Genomic DNA, 23,545 nt, shown 5'->3' on the forward strand with positions numbered 1-23,545 from the left:
TTGTATGGTTTGGAGACAGTGGCACTGATGAAAAGACAGGAGGTGGAGCTGGAGGTGGCAGAGATGAAGATGATAAGATTTTCACTGGGAGTGATGAAGAAGGACAGGATTAGGAACGAGTATATTAGAGGGACAGCTCAGGGTGGACGGTTTGGAGACAAAGCAAGAGATGCAAGATTGAGATGGCTTGAACATGTGTGGAGGAGAGATGCTGGGTATACTGGGAGAAGGATGCTGAATATGGAGCTGCCAGGGAAGAGGAGAAGAGGAAGGCCAAAGAGGAGGGTTATGGATGTGGTGAGGGAGGACATGCAGGTGGCTGGTGTGACAGGGGAAGATGCAGAGGACAGGAAGAGATGGAAATGGATGATCTGCTGTGGCGCCCCCTAACGGGAGCAGCCAGAAGTAGCAGTAGTAGTGTATTTTATCTTTATTTCTATTTGTTTATGTTTCTATTTTCTTATCTTGTTAGTTTTTAGTTATTAGAGAGTGTCTGCAATAGAACCCAATTTCCACTCGGGGATGAATAAAGTATTCTGATTCTGATTCTAAATCAGCTCCAGCCAGTACTGCACTGGATGAATTTCCTGAAGGGCAGTTTCTTCCCAGAAGCTGTGGATGGTAAATCCTCCTGGCTTTATGTTGTCTCACAACACAGCACATTAACCGATCCCACCATTAGATAAGGAAACACCTTTGTCAGAAGAAATCAAATACAGCTGCATGTACACACTGTACAGGAGGTGTGTGGAATTTGTGTATTTAAGTCATACAGATTCATTCTTTTCCAATACTGAGTTCCATCAGTCGATACAATATTCCCAACTGAACTTCACAAAGACGGCACACTTTGTGGAGTCCAGAATGTCCTGAGTGGGGAATGTCCTCTACTGGCTTGAGAGACTGGGTTCCTTTAGTTTCTACAACAGCTACTGTGTCTGTAGTAAAACACTGAAGCCCGTCTCTCTTACCGTCTGTCAGTATAATGTCAGTATAATGAAACCCGGGGGAAAAACCCAACCAAGCCACTCAGTAGTTGGATGATAACTTCATCTTCTTTCATGAACATCAGTCTTTCCAGACGTCATCCATCCATCATTCCTCACTTTAACTCTGAGTATACGTGAGCCTAAATACCATGCATACACACGTACAAGTACACACTGAAGTACTGCGGCAGCAAGAGCTGACTGATTCTTTTAATGGTAGAAGATGGAACTCAACTAAAACCTTCAATCAAAACATGACTGTCCTACGTATGTACACTTTAATGTCAAATCCAGGTAAAATGTACACGTTCACCTCAGAGTCGCAGTACTTCCACGGTGGAGTGTGCATTTCCTTTCCCTTACATTCTGTACCGACCCTCACCCTGCGGGACCACGGTCACTTCACTCTGACATATGTACAAAACATAGTTTTGTCTCATTGTAGTAATTAAAAATACATTACAAACATTTTACTGTTAATTTGAAGAACTAAGTATCTTATTTACATCGACTAGTATCCACACAGAGCGCTGAGGCAGCAGAAATCAGTGAAAAGTGTTGCATCGATATGCCGCCACAGTTCGCTGCTTTGTTTTGGATGATGAAGGATGGCTGATATTTTGCTTGTAGAGAAGAGGTTGACAACCTGCAGCTGTGAGTACGGCCAGCAGGAAGCCAGTTCCTCATCCAGTCAAAGTACGGCCAGCAGGAAGCCAGTTCCTTGTCCAGTCAAAGTACGGCCAGCAGGAAGCCAGTTCCTTGTCCAGTCAAAGTACAGCCAGCAGGAAGCCAGTTCCCTCATCCAGTCAGTGTGGTCTGGTCAAGATGAAGGATAAACTCATGTGTTCCTTCCCAGACTTGTACGATATACTTCAGACACATCATGACTGAAACTCAACAGATGCGGAAGAGGGGCGGCGGAGTGCTTCTTGCGTTGAACATGTGGTCTGGCTGCTGCTTGACCGTTTCCATGGTATTGTCCTCTTTTCACCTTCACGGGGCTTGTGTTGGATGCATGAGTAGAGTGACACCAGGTGTGGCATGCGGTCCTGTGTGTGTGAGCGGGGCTGCAGGATCCTCTGCAGAGTGTGGGAAGCAGTGCATGTCAGGGTGCATCTGTGTGAGGGCACCTATAATACGTGTTGGTAAGAGTGTGTTTAGTTGGCTGTGTGCACTGTACACTGTGCAGGTTGTGTTGCCTATTCATGTGATGTGCATGTGTAAGTGTGCATGTGTCTAGCTGTCCCCTAATTATGTAATCTACCTGTGTGCTCCATTTGTGTTTTTATTGTGTACGTATTTGTGAGTGTGTGTATGCACACCTGCATTCTATGTGTGTGTGTGTGTGTGTGTGTGTGTGTGTGTGTGTGTGTGTGTGTGTATGTATGCACACCTGCATTCTATGTGTGTGTGTGTGTGTGTGTGTAGGTCATCCATCTCTTGTGCAATGATGATATGCTGATGATATCGTCCTTCCATACGTCCTTTAATGCATGTGTTTACATTCTGTTTGTGACTTGTGTGTGTGTGTCTTACATGAGTCTTATGTGTGTGTCTTTGTCTTACATGTGTGTCTAGGAATGCTGTGACATGCCATTGACCAGGCTCCTCAGCTGTTTGACCACCGTCTCGATCAGCTTCTGTTTGTCCCTGTCATTTTTCCTAAACTGACAGAAGATGTTGTTCTTCTTGCTTGTATCCTTCATTCTACAGAGAGAGAGAGAGAGAGAGAGAGAGAGAGAGAGAGACTTTTGACTTTCAACAATACTTTAATAAGAATCGCAAAAAAATTACAACACAAAGACCAACATGGTCAGTAACACAAGATTCACAGAATCTAAATCATCTCAGGACACTCCCCGAGAGAGAGAGCGAGAGAGACAGAGAGAAAAGGACAGAAATAAGTGGAAAAGACATGAGTTTGTCTCAGCCTTTCCTGTTTGACTTGCAGTTGTACTGTTTAGTACACCGTTTAAGTGAGAGAGGAGAAAGATAAGTCGTAAGTCTGGTAGGTCTGGTAAGGGTGCAGGTCCACCTAGCTCCTGGTTCTGGTAGAGAAACAGTGGCAGGATGCTGACATGTGTTGGGAGGAAGTACCCCGCCGGCATCCTAAATAAGAGCTTGGCTGTGTTCATGCTAGTGTAGTTCATCTGTCCATTACTGCATACTGTTTATTGTTTATTTATTTAAGGCCGAGTACTGACTTTCTGTTTCATAACCGTTCGATAACCCTAACAATTAACAGTGTTGTACTCCCACAAGTTATCTTTCCTTTGTAATGATAACTTGTAATCACTCACGCCATACAGCTCCTGACACCCCGACGCCACAACCACAAGCTCTTCCTCCATCATTTCTGTAAACAATGATGACATGCCGCCTTTTTTCGGGCATCATGGGTGCTTCCCAAAAATGTTCAAGACTGCTCCTCTTCTCCCTTCCTACGCTGCCACTGATCTCCGACCCAGAGGCCACGTGGAGGAGGGGAGGAGGGAGAAAAGAAAGAGTGGAGCCCATTGGGACATCTACAGTGCCACTCCATCAAAACTACACATAGGCTGTCGATTACATGGTCTATTTACTACTTCTACTGATCCCGAGCCCACAATAGAAGCCTAAGTGCTTTTATTCACAACAGACTAGCTACTGTTTGTTCTTTATTGAGAGGGTAATTCCAATATGATCTTAATGACTCAAAAGATTAACCTGAGCAAAGCTGAAACCAAAACCAGGCCATAAACCAGACGTGCTGCATATACAGTGCATCCGGAGAGTATTCACACCCCTTCACTTTCCCCACATTTTGTTATGTTACAGCCTTATTCCAAAATGGATTAAATTACTTTTTTTCTCTCATCAATCTACACACAATACCCCATAATGACAAAGTAAAAAAGGTTTTGTAGAAATTTTTGCAAATTTATTAAGAATAAAAAACGGAAATATTGCATGTACATAAGTATTCACACCCTTTGCTATGACACTCAAAATTGAGCTCAGGTTCATCCTGTTTCCACTGATCATCCTTGAGATGTTTCTACATCTTGATTGGAGTCCACCTGTAGTAAATTCACTTGATCGGACATGATTTGGAAAGGCACACACCTGTCTATATAAGGTCCCACTGTTGACAGTGCATGTCAGAACAGAAACCAAGCCATGAAGTCAAAAGAATTGTCTGTGGACCTTCGAGACAGGATTGTATCGAGGCACAGATCTGGGGAAGGGTACACATTAATTTCTACAGCTTTGAAGGTCCCGAAGAGCACAGTGGTCTCCATCATTCGTAAATGGAAGAAGTTTGGATCCACCAGGACTCTTCCTAGAGCTGGCCGCCCAGCCAAACTGAGCAATCAGGGGAGAAGGGCCTTGGTCAGGGAGGTGACCAAGAACCCGATGGTCACTCTGACAGAGCTCCAGCGTTCCTCTGTGGAGATGGGAGAACCTTCCAGAAGGACAACCATCTCTGCAGCACTCCACCAATCAGGCCTTTATGGTAGAGTGGCCAGACGGAAGCCTCTGCTTGATCATAGGTCTTCTGAGATCTTTTTTTGTGAGGCATGGTTCACATCAGCAGATGCTTCTCATGAACAGCAAACTCACAATGTTGGATTGTTTTCTGCAAGTCAAAGTAGCTCTAACCCACACCTCCAATCTCGTTTCAATGATAGGACTCCAGGTTTGCTAACTCCTGACTCCAATTAGCTTTTGTTGAAGTCATTAGCCTAGGGGTTCACATACTTTTTCCAACCTACACTGTGAATGTTTGAATGATGTATTCAATATGGGGCGGAATGGCTGAGGAGGTAGAGCGAGTCATCTAGTAATTGGAAGGTTCCTGGATCGATCCCCGGCTCCTCCAGAGAGCATATCCAAGTGTCCTTGAGCAACACACTGAATCCCTTACTGCTCCAGATGAGCAGGTTGGCACCTTGCATAGTAGCCTCCGCCATCGGTGTATGAATGTGTGATTGTGCGGCATATACCGTAAAGCACTTTGAGTGGTCAGTAGACTGGAAAAGAGCTATATAAATGCAGTCCATTTAGCATTTATGGACAAAAACAATACAATAATTTGTGTCAGTTAAAAGATTGTGTTTGTTCATTATTCTAACATAGATGAAGAACAGACCATATTTAAGACAAAATTGTGCATAAATGCAGGTAATTTGGACTCCGGCGTTGCGATCAATCAAGTAGGACGCGCCTTTCGGGGCTCCCGCAATAATCTTTGAAAAAAATCCTTTCCAAGGCACACGTATTGTACTTTTTTGGTGTAAGTTTTACCCAATACTTTACCTTCTCTTCCCTTCGCAACGAGATGGCGATTGTTTTCAAGACCGAGCTCCAGGTGGCCTTGAGCGAGAACCTATCACCCATCAAGATGGAGCTACAGGTAGTAGAATCAGCATTATTTGAAGACTCGTCTCGGTAAGTTAGTTAGCTAGTTAATTAGCTAGTTAATGTTAAAAGCCATGTTACTTCACGTTATGAGCTGTAACGTTTTCTATTTTAAAATGCATTTTCTCTTGATCAATGAATTGCTAATGGCATTGAACATACATAGTAGCTAGCAAATAATAACGTATTAGTCACAACGATCCTGTTCACATTCCAAATGTGGCCTAACCATATTAAAGGGTAAAGACTCGCGCACTCGCTTAACGATACTCCAAAAATATAACGGCAAGCCATTCAGTCATAAGCTCGGTTAACGTTTCGACCACACATATTGATTGTTAAAAAGATCGGATAGCCAATTGTGGTTGGAACCAAAGCCAACATACGCAGGGAGCCCCCAGGTCCGAGTCTGAGATCCACTGACTTAATGGGTCTTGTCTGTCTCTTAAATGCTGAAAACGTGTTCCTTCCTAAATGCCAGTCTTACAATGGTTCGTTTCGTTAAATTCAGTGTGTGATTTCACCGCGTGTTGTATGTTATCCAGGAACAATGAAGTCGAAACTAACACCCCCAACGACCGTCGCTGCTAAACAAATGCAAATCAATAGCTCAGATGGCGACGGGCGCGGCCAAACATCGGTACACAAAAGAGCCACTCATATCTATGGCTCTGTTAGCGAAGGGCGTTGGTAAACATCGGGACACAAAGAGCCATGGACATCTATAGCTCTGACAACGACTCCTAGAGGATAAATATCTGAGTCTCATCAGCAGCCAGTCAGACTAGCTTGGTCTAGTCACAAAGACACGAACTGAGGAAGCCTCTTGGATGAGAGGCGGAACGTCTTCACGGATATATACCAAGTCCAGTTGCACTTGATTCAACTCCTTTGGATGGTTATCCAGCTAATTAAATCATAAACCTAAAGACTCTTAATTCGTTTCTTCAAACTGAGAATTCTGCCGTTTATCCCAAAATCGGGATTATAGTAGCTTTATCATATCCATGATGAAGCATGGCCCAGGTAGACATTTACGCCCTCTTGTTTATTTCTTTTAAATATAGATGGATTGTTTGATTTGTTTGATTAAGGGAAAACTGCTGTAGTTTTGTTGTATTTTATTGCTGCTACTTTGCTTATCCTTGGTTTTAAATTTTGACAGAAAAAATGGATATTGGAAATTAATTTTTATTTATCTTTTGTATCAGCAGGAAATTTCATTAAATGATGTATTTTTGAATGAAGTATTCATCTTTATTGTCTTTATTGTTAGTTATCACATGCCTAAAACAACCTCAAGCTAAATTTAAAAGCTGATAGCTAAATAAGAGCCATTGAGTAATTGTGCGATTCATAATCCGAATAGTCGATTATTCGTTTCAATAATCGATAGATTCTTCGACTATCAAAATAGTCGTTAGTTGCAGCCCTATTGGTGATATGGAAACCTCACTTTCCACGTGCGCTGACGACATCGCCACACTACAGGTTTAAGTGGAATGACTGTCAGCCAAACTGGGAAGAGTGGAAAATAAATGCGAAGATCTTGAGGTGAGATCACGGCGCAACAATATAAGGATAGTGGGTATTCCCAAGGACTCAACCAACTCCTCCGCTGCAGTGGCTATCTCCATTCTGCTAAAGCAGGCGTTTAAGCTGGAGAAAGAACCCTTCTTGGACTGCATTCATCAGAACTCTCCAGCTGAAGCCGAAATCCGGTGAGCGCCCTCGCCCAATAATCACTTGACTACATTATCATATGGATTGTTATTATTCTGCGGCGAGCCAGAGCCCAACAACGGATCAAGACTCGAGACATGGTCATCTCTGTCTTTCCCGACTATACGGGGAAGAGAGCCCGTGCCCGAGCCGCCTTCAATGACACCCGGCACCAGCTCCATGCAATAACGGGGATACGATTTGGTTTGCTGTACCCGGCGTGTCTCCGTGTTATGGCTAACAGTGCCAAGAAGGAGTTTAAATCACCATAAGATGCCAGGGCATTCATTAAAACACTGGGCCCGCAGGAGAACTGAGAAAAATCATATACTGTTCATGATGTACCTCTCAATTAGTATGGACACTTACTAACTGTGTACTCCACACACCAAGTTATATGATGTCGAAGTGAATGCGTTTATTGATGCCTTGTTGTTTATCTTTAAGTTTGCAAGAGCCCAAACCTAAATCTGCCTGCTACTGTTAGGTCAAAAGCTGTAAGCATGTCTGTTAAGGATGTGACTCCTTGTGGAGTTGGCCCTGGGTTCTCCATGGTTTGGGAATGGGGTCGTTATAAAAGCTACGGCAGAGGGGCTGTTTGGTATTTGGCCTGTTCTGTCCGATTGCGGTTTGTGTTGCTTTTTTTTTGCTTTCGTTTTCTTTTCTTCATCTTTTTTTCTTCTTTTCTCCTTTTCCGGGTGATGGGGGTAGGCTTCATGCTCACTTTCTTTCTAAGTACTTGATAAATGGCCACTAATACTAGCAATTCAGGAATCCCACACAGTGGCTCTTCTGTGAGGTTTGTGAGCTGGAATATTAAGGGTAGGGGGAGCCCTGTTAAGAGATCGAGGGTATTTGCTCATTTGAAACGACTTAAAGCTGACCTAGTGTTTCTGCAGAAGACCCAAGGACCAGGTCAGACTAAAATGCCCAGGGGTATCTGAGGTGTTTCACTCAAATTTCATCTCTCAAGCCAGGGAGAGGTGTTGCTATTTTAACTAGCAAGCCAATTCAATTGTCATCCTCCAAAGTTATATCTGATAAAAAAACAGCAGATATTTAATTGTCTCGGGCACACTGTTCCCATTTTATCAGTTAATATTTATGCCCCTAATTGTGACAACGCACACTTTATGAATAAGCTGTTTGAATATCTCCCTTCATTAAATAACAACCTCATTATTTTGAGGGGACATGACATGTATAATTGATTCCAATCTAGACTGATCTAGTCCCCAAACCTGACCCATCATTAATGTTGAGATCAGTTTCTGGTTTCATGTCCAAGAATGGTTGCATTGGTCCTTGGAGATTCTACAACTCCCACATCAAGGAATATTCCTTTCTTTCACACAGGCATCAGTCTTTCTCTCAGACCGATTATTATTTCACTGATGCCAAACTAATTTCCAATGTGTGGATGGTTAAATACTATTGTTATCTCTGACCACACCCCCCTTTCTCTGGATATTCAGTTTTCCCCAAGACCCCAGTACACAGCATTATGGAGGTTCAATACTTATGGAGGGTTGATGTCCACTGATCTACAGACCACCTCCTCTTCCAGTGTAATTTTCTCAGCTCAAAAATGCCAACAAAGGTAGCTCTTGCTGATCATCTAGCAAAGCAATTTCTTTGCCGTCATTGTTACCAGTCAACTGAAGGGTCTGACCATTGAATGTGAGAGAATGTCAACACAATTACGTCGGTGCCCGATATGTCGTGCATACTACGGCACAGAATACATGACACTGCCATCTAATTTTGTGGTGTCGCTAACAGTTTTGGGGTTGTAGTGACGCAGTAGTATGAATCAAATGTTATGCTGCAGGCACCTGTGACTGCCCTCCCCATGGTCACCTCAATGCAGAACCATAAATCAGGTGTTAGAGTACGCAAAAGCTAGTTGTTCCCAGCATACCAACGTACTTTCCAGGGGTCTCTCCCAGCACTTGCCAGCATCCTACCAGCATTTCCCTGCTACAAAAAGGTGCTTCGTGCACACACACCTTTAAACTATAATTGTTATGCACACAGTGTGACAAGCAGCTATAGGAAGAGTCAGAAAGCAGCACATACCCCCTGTAGACTCTGTGTTGTAGCCATTCGCAGTGCATATTGGCAGGCAGAAAAACAGAACAAAAACAGAGGGGAAAGTGAAGAAGAGGAGCAGAGGTGAACAGTAAACAAAGTGGGAAAACAGCTCAAACAGCCAAACACTTTTTTTCATAGTCATCTATGAAACTACCATTGGATGTTCTATGCAGGATTTTGTCATGACGTCACTAAAAAAAAAAAAGTTTGTGACAACTGATGTACAGCTCCTGAGTTTTCAAGTTGCTAAAAGGCATGTGGATTGTTATATTTGCCATTTGTCTCTTTGTTAATACAATTATGATGACATTGTTTGGTTAGGTAATGCAAAACAAAAAAAATACAGCAAAGTTACAAAAATGAGTCCAATTGAAAGATGTCATCTCTTTGGGCCAGAAAGGGGTTGCAAACATCCAATCTAACTATAATGGAAGGAATCTGTCTGTATGTCTGTCCCTCGATTTTTTCAACAACCGTTCATCCAATCGACTTAACACTATGCGGGTGTATTGCCGAGGACCCAAGGAAGTGTAGTGTCGAGTGTGAAGTTGTTTGAACGAGCTGTTATCGAGAAAACTGAAAGACAGACATACATATATACAGACAGAGAAGGTCTTCCCGTGGCTACCGGACGAACAGCGCCACCCTGGCACATGGTGTTCAGAGGGGGGATTACACCCGAATGGGCACTGCAGCAGTACAAGATAATTTCCCAATAAGAAGGAATATATCATTAATTACCTCATGGAAACCGTTGAGTGACAAGACTGACCTGTCGGTTTGTGGAGTTGTTAATTGGAAAATAAAAATTTCTGTTGCAACGTAATTAAATATGGCTTCATCTAACTGCACATACAGCAAGTTTACTTACTTCTCCAGCAGAGCCAAGGCAGTGGCAGGGTTGACTCTCAGGTATTTGGACGTGGACTGCCCGTAATCTGCCAGGTAGGTGGACCAGTCCCACACCATGAACAGGTCCAGGAGCTTCTCACAGACAGAAAAATAAATATGAAATACTCCATTACAACGGAAATTGTCTACCGAGCGAGACATGCCAGACATTAAGAGTGAGACGTGTGTGTGTGTGTGTGTGGGGGGGTAAAGACATGATAGAGATGCGAGGGGGAGAGGGAGAGAGAGCGAGAGAGAGAGAGAGAATTTGAATTTTAAAAACAAGTCTTTCTTACACAAGAAACAGACTTTAACATGACATCTTTTTAACAATATGAACAAAAAGTCACTCCTTCACATTAACCTGCCCAATAAAGACTTCATCATCCATCACAGAACCGATCCACACACCAATTGAGAGGGAGAAAGAGAGAGTGAGAGAGAGAGAGAGAGAGAGAGAGAGAGAGAGAGAGAGAGAGAGAGAAAGATTTACAAAACCTCAATTTAATAGTCAGGTTAAGTCAACTCTACTTGCACAGCCCAACATAACACAAACTCTCCTCAGGGGGCTTTACAGCAACACAACATCCTGTCCTTAGACCCTCGCACTGGCTGAGGAACAACTCCCTAAAAACCTTTAACAGGGAGAAAAAATAGGAAGAAACCTCAGGGGGAGCAACACAGGAGGATCTCTCTCCCAAGATGGACAACGTGCAATGATGTTTTGTTACACAATTTACATAACAAATAAAACCTAAGCCAACAATACAGCCAGGACTTTCCCTCGTTACACAAATTAGAAAAAGAAAACCAGATCTTCATCATCTCCCACTAAGCACAATACTCCCCCAAATTCTGGAAAAAGGTTATTTCTGTGTGGATGCTCTAATCCCGTCGTAGTGTCCCAGCATCTTCAGCTCCTCTTCAGACAGTTTTTAATCCATAGACTTAAAATGTCTCTTGTGCGGCATGTAGACCTCATGTTGTGTAGCTGAGCTACCGCCTTGGTGTTGTTGAGTTCTGATCCTGCTGTGGCCACTAAGCGCTGTAGGGTGATGTTCCTAGTGGAAACCAGTTTCTGGGAAAGTCCTGCAGTGCACTGTTCTTAGACATCCAGCCTGCCTCCATGAATCAGAGGCTCCTGCCACAGCCAGTGTAAAGAAGCTGCAGGCTACAACCTTTCACACACACGTTATTTGGGTAGCAATTTCTGTAGAAACTCAGCCTACTGCATGACAGCCTTGACAATGTACTCATCATCCTTGGTCAGACAGAAAACTGACCTGCTTGCTCCTGGGTTGGACAGCTCGATCAGGGGCTCATTACACAACGAGTACAGGTAGTCATCCAATCTGATGCTGAAGCTGTTCTCTGAAATAGCGGAAAGCCACAGGAATGTAGGTTTTTAAGCGCAAGTCTGAAATATGGTGGGCTGGGGACAAATTGCTGCACTTGCTTGGGGAGAAGATACTCTCTACAATGTAGAAGACGCCGCTCTCCAGCCTAGAACCAGCTAGATGGCACCTTTCAGGGCGGAGGATGTGGTCTTCTTGCAGGTGGTCTCTCCTGAGGCATCCACGCCTCTATGGGCAATCTTCTTCCCCTGACCGGGCTGGCCTGAGGAAGACTGCATCTCTGTGATGAAGGCCTTCCTTGTAGCAGCATGAGGAAGATCGCCCAGTGCAACATATTCATCATGACCTTACTTACTTAGTCTTTAACCTTTTAGAACCTTTTCCTTTATTGGTATTCAGCATCTTTCTGAGAGCTGTTATGCATTTTCTCAAACAGAAACATTTTTTTCATCCAGCAAATCATAACCAACTACTTTCTGCAAAGTCAACACACTTTCAATAAATTTTCCTGTATCTGGATAATACTCAGACACTTTCACAGATTTTCCAAAGGTGCCATCTAAGAAAGCATTAATGTTCTCTAGTGAGTATAGATGTCCACTGTGTGACCGTGAGTCTGTAACAGACATACAGGCAGAGTCAGTGTCATGCCCTATTTCCTCCACCTTATCCTCACCAGCAACACTCTCCATAACGCATGACTCACCCTTACTCCCCATTGAAACCACCAGCCTGACTTTGGCCAGGTGCAGCTGCTGGCCCTTTTCCACTGCTTTCTCCTGCTGCCGGTATTTCCTCTACTCCTTTCCTTTCTTCTGTTGTGCCACTCGGGACAGCCGAGCTGTCATCAATTACATTCTCACTGCCTGAATCAACTCACTTTTCCCCTGCCTAATTATCTGCCTGCCCGCTGTATCCCTCTCCTGCCTCGGGCTCAGTTGGCGAAAGCGCTGTCCCCCCAAGGAGCAGCAGCATCCGCTGGCTCCTCATCTGGCAGAGCACCGGTGTTAGTGCGCTCCTTGGCCGATCCGGCTCATGGCACCCCGCTGTCGGTCTGTGAGGGCAAGCGTTCTGCTTGTGCCTTACATCCCCACACCCAAAGCATTTAATGCTGCCTGTGCTGGCGTACACCATGTAATGTTCCTCCCCATGTTTCACTCTGAAGGAAACCTCCTGCGTCTGTGATGGCCAATCCAGATGCATGAACACCTGTCTCCAGAGGGATTGGACATATTTGAGTTTATCCTTCGTACAGCCCAACCCCACGGTCCTAAAACTGCTCGACAGCTTCCTGAAGTGCTGCAGCTGCTGCTCCAACAGCTCACTGAAAATGAACGAGGGAACTATAGAGACGGTGACCAGGGTGGAAGGCACGGTGAGTGGGGAAACCTGCAGATAGACGCCATTCAGAGAGATGCCGCTCGCTATTAACTCAGCCACAAAACGCTCCTCTTTCAGGAAAACAACCACACTTTTGTTCATCCTGGAGGCATAGGACAGGTTGGCGTGTCCCACACGGTCTCCCACAGCCAGGAGAACTGCCTGTATTGGAACAGATGGATCGGGCTAAACCAGCACTCCATGTCGTATAGAGAGAGAAAGCGTCTCTGAGGACACCATCGCTCTCACACTGGAAAAAAAAACCCCAAAACAAAACTACAACAAACAAAGCACAGACTACAGCAAATTTAGTCCACGAACAAAAAGACAAACTCAATATGAAACCATCAGACCTAAAGACAAAAATAACCTACTATGAATTGGATAATTACATCGAACTCACTGACAGCAGGTCACTCTCACCAAACACACCCACTCACACACCGACTCCCAGCATGCACCGAGAGGGGGGGGCAGTGTATACTAATGCCAAGGGGGTAAAGCTGGATGTGTGGGTAGTGTTTCGTAGTGAAGAATGGAGTAGAGTTAATACCATTACTTGGTTGAGTGAGATAGGAAGAAAAAGAGGGACACTGGCAGAAAGGTAGGAAAGGCTACATGCAAAAGTAATTGTACACACAGCATGAAGAGGGACATGGAAGATGCCCACATTCAGTTTGCCCAGTTTGTTAACATGCCAACATTCACAGCATAAGTGAGAGAAGACTGTTTAAACATGTTTGTGTGTAGCTCACATAATGTAGGGTTAACAAAAAGGCAAACCAACAACATTTTACAAAAGGAACTGCTTAGTGTATGCAGTGATATTTTGGGGTTTATGAGTTCAGCTACCATGGTATACAACATTACACTGCCGCTTTACACTACTCTTCTGTCAACACCTTTAATGGAGACACATACAAGCACAATCTGTGATGCTGCTCATGAGTACTGTCCTCCACCAATCTGCCATACTTACTACAGCTAGTTCCACCTCTAGCTCCACCTCTAGTTCAACTAGAAACTTGTATCTGGTAGCATACTGTAATAATAATAATCATTGATTATTATTAGTAAATATTATTACCCATCCATCCATTATACAAGCCACTTATCCCAAATGGGGTCACGGGATGCTGGAGCCTATCCCAGCAGTCACTGGGCGGCAGGCGGGGCGACACCCTGGACAGGCCGCCAGACCATCACAGGGTATTTGGCAGCATATTGTAATAATAATAATAATTATTATTTCGAACCAGTAATTCTGAATCTGTACAAAATGTGTCCTGTCTGTAAGGTAGGAAGCAAACCACAGTGTCCCCAACTCCAACACCAGCCAGACGATCCATGAGGAGCTGATGGGATATGGTATCAAAGGCTGCGGGGAGGTCAAGGAGGATGAGGATAGAGAGTAGACTGGAATCAGCTGCATGAAGCAAGTCATTGGTGATCTTAACCAGGGCTGTTTCTGTGCCATGTTTGGGGTGAAAGCCAGATTGGAATTTTTCAAAGAGATTATTGTTATCAGGTAGATCAGGAGTTGAGATGCAACTACCTTCTCAAGGATTTTGGAGATGAATGGTAAATTAGAAATAGACCAGTAGTTGTTTTGGTCATTAGAACTAAACCAGGTTTTTTCAGAGTTGGTCTGATTATTGCAACCATCAGTGAAGGGGGAACTGTACCAGTGGACAGAGAGGAGTTGATGATGGAGATTATCAGGGAGATGGTAAGACGGCAAGCATGCTTTAGCTAGGGTTGTGGGAATTGGATCTAGGTGACATGTGGAGGTGCTAGACTCAGTCGTCTACTACTACTACTACTACTACTACTTTTGGCTGCTCCTGTTAGGGATCGCCACAGCGGATCATCCATTTCCATCTCTTCCTGTCCTCTGCATCTTTCTCTGTCACACCAGACACCTGCATGTCCCCCCTCACTATATCCATAAACCTCCTCTTTGGCCCTCCTCTTTTCCTCTTCCCTGCTAGACTCAGTAATACGTTCAGAAGTGTGATATTCAGTTAGAGGACTGAAGTCCCATAGGACAGTGGATGGGGACAGTTTCATGGTGCTTGCTGAGGGTAAGTCAGTCTGCATGGTGTTAACAGAGGCCAGCTTCTCATGAATGGTACTAATTTTGAAGTTGAAAAACTTCAAAAGAGCAGAGCGTTGTTCACTAGAGAGGTTACTGTTCATGTTGGTTTCAGGTGGGTTGAGTAACCTTTCCACTGTGGAGAAGAGAGTTCTAGTATTCCCTTCACCAATGATATCTGCATAACAGGATGCTGTAGCGGTTGAAAGAACATTTTTGTAATGGAGTATATGATCCGAATATGTCTGTGTATGAACATCGAGTGCAAAGCCTCTCAAGGCGCCGACCTATACATACACTGTGAGATGGTACTATCTGAGTACTTGGACCCATTAGAGAACCGTGTTACTGATAATGGAAACACTATCTGAGCCTGTAAGCATGGTAAATCATTGTGGGGCACAACAGCAGGGAATGACAAAGGAGAGGGGTCTAAAGGGTCCCGAGCTGCTGCAGTGAAATGTCACCCTACAAAGGATGAAGAGGTTTATAAATGAAAAAAAAAAAATGAAGAAAAAAAAGACAGCAAATGTCACTTACTAAAACAGTTGTCCACAATCCTTCACTTTCACGATGGTGGCACACACTACTTTTTCTTGGACGTTAACTACACGTCATGTGTCTGCAGCATTACACAATCTGCAGCACTACACAATCCAGTCATCCTTTATAAAAGGAACTTCATCCTTTGAGTTTGTCATGACATGCTCTTAAGGTTAGAGCCACACTGGAAGTGAAAGTGCCGCTAAGCACCACGATTTTAGCACGCTTCCTCTCAACGCCCATGCTAATGAATGTGCCTACACACACCAGGAAGTGCCTTGAAAGTGAACTACTGATTTTGGTGATGAGTCCATTTCTGGCACTTGCAAATTCCTACACAGAACAGTCAAAATACACCACTACAGATAGGCCCTCACATCGGATAAGGAACGTGTGATGATGTTATGATACAGGACTAAGGACAGGATGTTGTGTAGCGGTAAAGCCCCCTGAGGCACATATGTGATGCGTGATATGGGCTATACAAATAAAACTGACTTGACTAGACATCACCATGGCAGAACATCCTTTATACTCGCATTCAGTCACTATTCTACCACTAGAGTTGTTATTTATTATAATGGCTGAAAAACATCCTTTACGGTTTCTTTTTGTGGGTTGATTTTGTGCCACAAAAACAATACATTTACTGCCTTCGCCCCTTGGCAGGGCAATACATGAATCCAGGGAAGTACTGGAAGTAAAGAAGTCACCATACTGCGGTGGCATCTCCTTACAATTTATGTGCTTGTGAATGCAAACCGTCAGTGTACAATTTTCTATTTTTACCTTTACTTTTTATGAAACATTACTTTTGACAAGGATGTCTGGGAATGTTTGGGAAGAACCGTTGCAGTTCTCCGCTGCTCCAACAATAGTGGCAAACTTCAACTTTGGAAAAAACTGAATGCAAAACGCACAAGCCTTTACGTCATGAAGAGTGCCCCTGTGCGAGACCATGCTCTACGTGTATTCCCTGGGCGTGCAGAGGACCAGGACAGTCACCAGAAGTACATGAAGAATACTAACAGAAAGGACTTTGTTCTCAACAACAACAGCACGGCAGCTTTTGGTTAACAGTAGTCCATCTCTATTCATCTCAGGGTGACTAGCATGCAGCTGCCTAGCCTCTACTACCAGTACTACTACTACTACTACTACTGCTACTACTACTACTGCTACTACTACTACTACGACTACTACTGCTAGTACAACTACTATGACTACTACTACTTTCAGTTGCTCCCGTTAGGGGTCGTCACAGCGGATCATCCGTTTCCATCTCGTCCTGTCCTCTGCATCCTCCTCCGTCACACCAGCCACCTGCATGTCCTCCCTCACCACATCCATAAAACTCCTCTTTGGCCTTCCTCTTCTCCTCTTCCTTGGCAGCTCCCTATTCAGAATCCTTCTCCCAAATACCCAGCATCTCTCCTCCACACATGTCCAAACCATCTCAGTCTTGCTTCCCAGTGAAAATCTTATCATCTTCAACTCTGCCACCTCCAGCTCCACCTCCTGTCTTTTCATCAGTGCCACTGTCTCCACACCATATAACATAGCTGGTCTCACTACCATCTTGTAAACCTTCACTTTAACTCTTGCTGGTACCCTTCCGTCACAAATCACTCCTGACACTCTTCTCCACCCACTCCACCCTGCCTGCACTCTCTTCTTCACCTCTCTCCTGCACTCCCCGTTACTTTGGCAGTTGACCCCAAGTATTTAAACTCATACACTTTCACCACCTCTACTCCTTGCATCTTCATCATTCCACTGTCCTCTCTCTCATTCACGCATAGGTATTCCGTCTTGCTCCTACTGACTTCCATTCCTCTTCTCTCCAGTGCATACCTCCACCTCTCCAGGCTCTCCTCCACCTGCACCCTACTCTCACTACAGATCACAATGTCATCCGCAAACATCATAGTCCACGGAGACTCCTGCTCCTAGCACGCAGCTGCCTAGCCTAACATGGTGAAGCAATTAAGGTCAGCTAAATAAAGACTGCTTAGCTAGCTAACGTAAGTGGGCTCATAAGATGTCTAGAGACTGAGGTGGTCGCACAGAATAAATTAACTCAATATACCAACTGTGGCAACAATGTGAAATATACCTGTAGCTGCTCTAACTAGGGCAACCTAATGACCACTAAGTAAGCATCACAAACAGAACATGTAACATGGTGACCGGCAGCCTGTGTTAGTAGGAGTGATTTTTTTTTTAACCATAGAAACTTAACTGTTATTGGAAGGCAGTCAATAATGTCAAAGTTTTTCATCAGTTAGCTGATGAAAATTAACGTTTACAAAGTTATTTCTATACTCGTTCAGAATTAAGTCTCATATTGCTGTGTGATAGCAAGAAGATTTGGGTGATGTTTTCAAGTGTGGGTTTAAAGTTGATTGGTGCAAAGCAATTTGCATGACATGACACCAAGAAGCCCCCCACCAAGAACCCCCCCACCCTGTACTGCATACGGGACATGAACATCATGTAAGTTTGATTCCATTCTTCCTTAGGGTTAGCACTGGTTTAATTCATTGCCTCCATGACATTTACAATTTAGCAAGAGATTCCAATTAAAACACTTTCCGAATGGTCCGTTTCATATGACTGTTTTTGTTTTAAATATGTTGTATCATCCTGTTGGAAAAAGGTGAGTGTATTTTTTTCTGTTTTTCTCTTTGCAGATGATATTATTCCCTTGTTCAAAAAATAAATAAATAAATAAATAAATAAATAAATAAATACATTTATTTTATTTTTTCGTTATTTTAAGACAAAATATTTTTTCAGTTTCACTTTTACAAAGAAGAAATGCATTGTTTTTTATAGTTTATACCCTACCTCAGAAATTAAAAAAAAAATCTTTAATCTGATAAAAAAAAGATAACAGAAATTATATTTTATAAATTTTTGTCAGAGAAATAAAGGATTTATTTCAGTTATAATTTGTCTTCAGTCTCATTTTGTTATAAAAAAAATCAAGAGGAAATCGTATCGTGAACCGCATCGTGAACCGTACCATGAACCGTATCACGAACCATATCATGAACCACATCGTGAACCGTACCATGAACCGTATCACGAACCATATCATGAACCACATCGTGAACCGTACCATGAACCGTATCACGAACCATATCACGAACCACATCGTGAACCGTACCATGAACCATATCATGAACCCTATCATGAACCACATCGTGAACCATATCATGAACCATATCATGAACCACATCGTGAACTGTATCATGAACCATATCATGAACCCTATCACGAACCACATCGTGAACCGTACCATGAACCATATCATGAACCCTATCATGAACCACATCGTGAACCGTACCATGAACCATATCATGAACCCTATCATGAACCATATCATGAACCGTACCATGAACCATATCATGAACCACATCGTGAACCGTACCATGAACCATATCATGAACCCTATCATGAACCACATCGTGAACCGTACCATGAACCATATCATGAACCATATCATGAACCACATCGTGAACCGTACCATGAACCATATCATGAACCCTATCATGAACCATATCATGAACCATATCATGAACCACATCGTGAACCGTACCATGAACCCTATCATGAACCACATCGTGAACCGTACCATGAACCATATCATGAACCCTATCATGAACCATATCATGAACCACATCGTGAACGTACCATGAACCATATCATGAACCACATAGGGAACCGTACCATGAACCATATCATGAACCATATCATGAACCACATCGTGAACCGTATCATGAACCATATCATGAACCCTATCATGAACCACATCGTGAACCGTACCATGAACCATATCATGAACCCTATCATGAACCATATCATGAACCACATCGTGAACCGTACCATGAACCCTATCATGAACCACATCGTGAACCGTACCATGAACCATATCATGAACCCTATCATGAACCATATCATGAACCACATCGTGAACCGTACCATGAACCATATCATGAACCACATAGGGAACCGTATCATGAACCATATCATGAACCACATCGTGAACCGTACCATGAACCATATCATGAACCACATAGGGAACCGTATCATGAACCATATCATGAACCCTATCATGAACCACATCGTGAACCGTACCATGAACCATATCAAGAACCATATCATGAACCACATCGTGAACCGTACCATGAACCATATCATGAACCCTATCATGAACCACATCGTGAACCGTACCATGAACCATATCAAGAACCATATCATGAACCACATCATGAACCGTACCATGAACCATATCATGAACCATATCATGAACCACATCGTGAACCACATCGTGAACCGTTGTGAGTTGAGTGTATGGTTGCAGCCCTGCTGCACACCCCTCTGGAACATATCACAACAGTGTGAGATGGGATGGGACGAGACAGCTGAATTTGCCAGGTAAGAAAATTACCTGCCGCAGGTCGATAAAGGCCAGCTGTAGTGTGTCTCCTTGGAAACCCGGAACTGGCTCTGAGCTGGCAAACACTGTCGGGGTAGAGGCAGACAAATGTAATTATTAGCAAAAAATAATGAACACCCCCCCCCCTCCCTTTTTTTTCCAAATTGTATTTGACCAATTACCCCACTCTTCCGAGCCGTCCTGGTCTTCATGAAATATGAATTGATGTTATTAATAAATGTTCCATTTATTTACGTTCAATGCATGTCTGCTGACTCACTGCCAGCTAGGCAGTAACGCTCCTGTGGGGCAGTTTGTAGTTTTCATGGGGGACTGTGGGAGGAAACCGGAGCACCCGGAGGAAACCCATGCAGACCCGGGGAGAACATGCAGAGGACGACCCGGGACGACCCCCAAGGTTGGACAACCCCGGGGTTTGAACCCAGGACCTACTTGCTGTGAGGCGGCCGTGCTAACCACTGCGCCACTGTGCCGCCCACGATCATTCAGTACTACCAAAAATATGCTTCTTGTTCAAAGTTTTCTGAAACTCTTATGTCTATCACCAGAGCAAGCAGGCTTGTGTTTAAGTGCAGCTATTGTTATCAAACAGTCAACAATCAATTCAAACAGTCAACAATCAATTCAAACAGTCAATCAATCAATTCAAACAGTCAACAATCAATTCAAACAGTCAATCAATCAATTCAACCAGTCAACAATCAATTCAAACAATCAATCAATTCAACCAGTCAACAGTCAAGTTGGTAACCACATCAGTCTACTCAACGTCAGATCTCATTAGGCCATCACGTGCCATTTACTTATCCTGACTATTACCCTTTCACACCTACGCCACATACCCAGTTGTGCATATTAGTTTTACTTACACCTTGCTAATGTGCATATCTGGTGCAGCATTCAGTCTATTTCTGGCGGACACTTTGAGTGTAGTAGAAATACCATCAAGCTCACTCAAGTGGCTCAAAGGTATACTGCAGATATAAACCTTAAATAAAAGATGAGGAAATTCTGCAAATTCATTTGCCGAACTAAATAAAATCTGTGACCCACCTTTGGGTTCCAACCCATTCTCTGACCAGTTCATCCAACTACCTGGACACCACCCGCCCTGCCCATTACTCGCCTTTAGATAGAATTACTGGAAAAACATGACTTGATGTATGGTCTCAATGTTTATCTATATCAATTCTTACCTCTTCTGTTTATATGCATCTTGTGTCTCGAACCATTACTCTACTTTCTTTCCCTTCTATGTATGTACAAATCTGCACCTATTAGTCCTTTATTTCCTTTATATTTTTACTGCTATCATAAGGAGGAGGTGATCAGCCAAGTCAAATCAGCTGAATGGTGGGGCCCAGGAGAACAGGGAATTTGAAATGCTAAATTGGGGAGGAAAAACAGGGAAAAAGAGAAAAAATACCCACCTGCATCCTTTCCAGGTCTGTATGGGAACCCTGACCGTCAAGAGAAGTTAACAGTTTTGAAAGTAATCTCATATTAATGGATACTTACATTCACACTGAATGACATCCAGGTTGAACTGCTGAATGGCTCCCATGCTGATCTGTTTGAGCTCAGTGTCCAGCAGCATCTGCATCAGCGATGTGGAAAGATGCTTACAGGCTGACATACATGCAGTCTGGGCCACTTTCCCCTGGAGAAACAAGAGTTGTGGAAAGGAGGGCAGGAGATGATGGGGGGTCAGAGAAAGAAATGGAGGGATGGAATAATAGAGTTTAGAAAAAGGATACAGAGGGGAGTAGGTTTGGAAAGACAAAGAAGGAATGGGGTAAGAAGATGTGTTAGGTGAGTAGAGGAAGAGGTAAAGAAAGGGAATGAGGTGGGGAGTGTAGTAGTAAAGATTCAAGCAAAGAGAACAGAGAGGGAAACTTGGAGGGGCAGAGGGGGAGAGAGGGGAGGCAATATAGGAGTAGAAATAGAAACAGGGATGCATAACAAGAGGGGAAGATATTAAATATTAGTATTAGAAATTTGGATACAGGGTAAACAAAACATCATATTGCTATCATGTGTCAGTCAAGGCGTCCAGCAGACCAATCTAGATCACTGCTGATCAATACCCCCGGATTGGGTCATGATTACCCAAGACTGGGTCATGATTCCCCAGGACTAGGTCATGATTCCCCAGGACTGGGTCATGATTCCCCAGGACTAGGTCATGATTCCTCAGGACTGGGTCATGATTCCCCAGGACTAGGTCATGTTCCCCAGGACTGGGTCATGATTCCCCAAGAGTAACCTGGATTTAAATGCCTTCCAAATCCTCACAAATACAAGCAATCATTTACAATACTGTAAATTCTTACAAATATGTCTACATCCTTAAAATAGCAGAAAAATAAAATAAAATAATAGCTATTATAATTAAATGATATAATAAAATGAAATATAATGAAATATAATATTAAATTAAATTAAAATGGCAAAATAAAATATAATCAAATAATAATAATGTAATTAAATAATAAAACATAATTAAATATTATATAAATACAATTAAAATATCAAAATAAAATAAAAATGAAAAACAAAATAAAATAACAAAACAGCAAAGCTTAAAATAAAATATTAAATAAAATATTAGTAGAAAAAAATAGCAAGCCTTTACACTACTGTCACTGTCTGCTGTACACTGCCTTGACTGCCATAATCAAGTAAGTTTTCTTTAACTTTTCAATGGATTGGAGCAAGTACAGTACATCACTGAAAGTATTGTGGAGGCTTTAGAACACCATTATTTCCAAGCTGTGTTTCCTGTACATTACATGACAAATTGAACAGAGGGTCAAATACATGCAAGCATGGCAAAATACAGGACCCACAAATATTTCTCCATCAAGTTTCATAGCGTGTTTAGAACTCCCACATCTGAACATTTCAGAAATGTTGGGGTGCACTTCAGTTTTCTTTGTGTCCTAGTTATTTATTTGAATTATGGTGAATCCATTGGTTCCACAATGGGTTCATAGTTTAATAGGAGTTCACCTCAAGCTTAAAATGCGCAGAAAGACTGTGAATGGTCTGTGAGGTCGTAGTTAGTGTTTATTTCACACAGAAACAGCAGCAAACAAACACTGACAACACACTGTCACAGTCATGCAACATCTCATACTCCAGGGATGATGTGGTTGAGCCAAGTGGTCCAGCAGAAACACTTTGTTCATATGCAAATGTAAAACAATTGCTATAAAATCACTGCTAAAGATATGAACTGCATTTCTTGTAGTTAGAAGTGGGCTTGTATTTCAAAAGCAAGATAAATTACAGGCGAAATGTCTTAAAACACACCTTTATGAAAGAAGCTAGATAATTTCAGTTCGTGCTTATCTCACATCATAGAAATCAACAGTTTGGGTTCCCACAGCATCCCTGGCAGTGCCCAGCTTCATGCTGCCAGCTGACTGGTGGGCACACAGCAGTGATCACGTGGCACAGCAGCTGCTCATCGACTCCAAACAGGCTGCCATCTACACAAGCAGCCTGTCGACTCTTCATCAGTTTGCAAGAGTCAGGCTACTCACTGACTCCAGCGTAGCTTGGCAGCAAACACAGGGTTGCATATCATTCCCAAACAAATAACACC

General features: G+C 43.1%; 1 protein-coding gene across 2 annotated transcripts in view; it reads right to left on the reverse strand.

The window, feature by feature from the left end:
• Window positions 1-1,169: 1,169 nt before the first annotated feature.
• Window positions 1,170-23,545, reverse strand: part of exoc6 (exocyst complex component 6) — a 149,786-nt gene continuing 127,410 nt past the window's right edge. Inside the window, exons 20-24 of one of the 2 annotated variants that reach the window (XR_008811869.1) lie at window positions 21,454-21,595; window positions 19,927-20,000; window positions 10,078-10,190; window positions 2,383-2,696; window positions 1,170-2,311 (exon numbers count right to left, since the gene is read on the reverse strand). Coding sequence is in view for 1 of the 2 variants with exons in the window: in XM_056297792.1 (XP_056153767.1) it covers window positions 2,564-2,696; window positions 10,078-10,190; window positions 19,927-20,000; window positions 21,454-21,595 (462 nt within the window). In the remaining variant the exon portion in view is untranslated. The remainder of the gene's footprint in view (window positions 2,312-2,382; window positions 2,697-10,077; window positions 10,191-19,926; window positions 20,001-21,453; window positions 21,596-23,545) is intronic. The other variant, XM_056297792.1, reaches the window with a different exon arrangement.

Source organism: Lampris incognitus, chromosome 17, assembly GCF_029633865.1.
Source record: "Lampris incognitus isolate fLamInc1 chromosome 17, fLamInc1.hap2, whole genome shotgun sequence".
NCBI classification, from domain to species: Eukaryota; Metazoa; Chordata; class Actinopteri; order Lampriformes; family Lampridae; genus Lampris; species Lampris incognitus.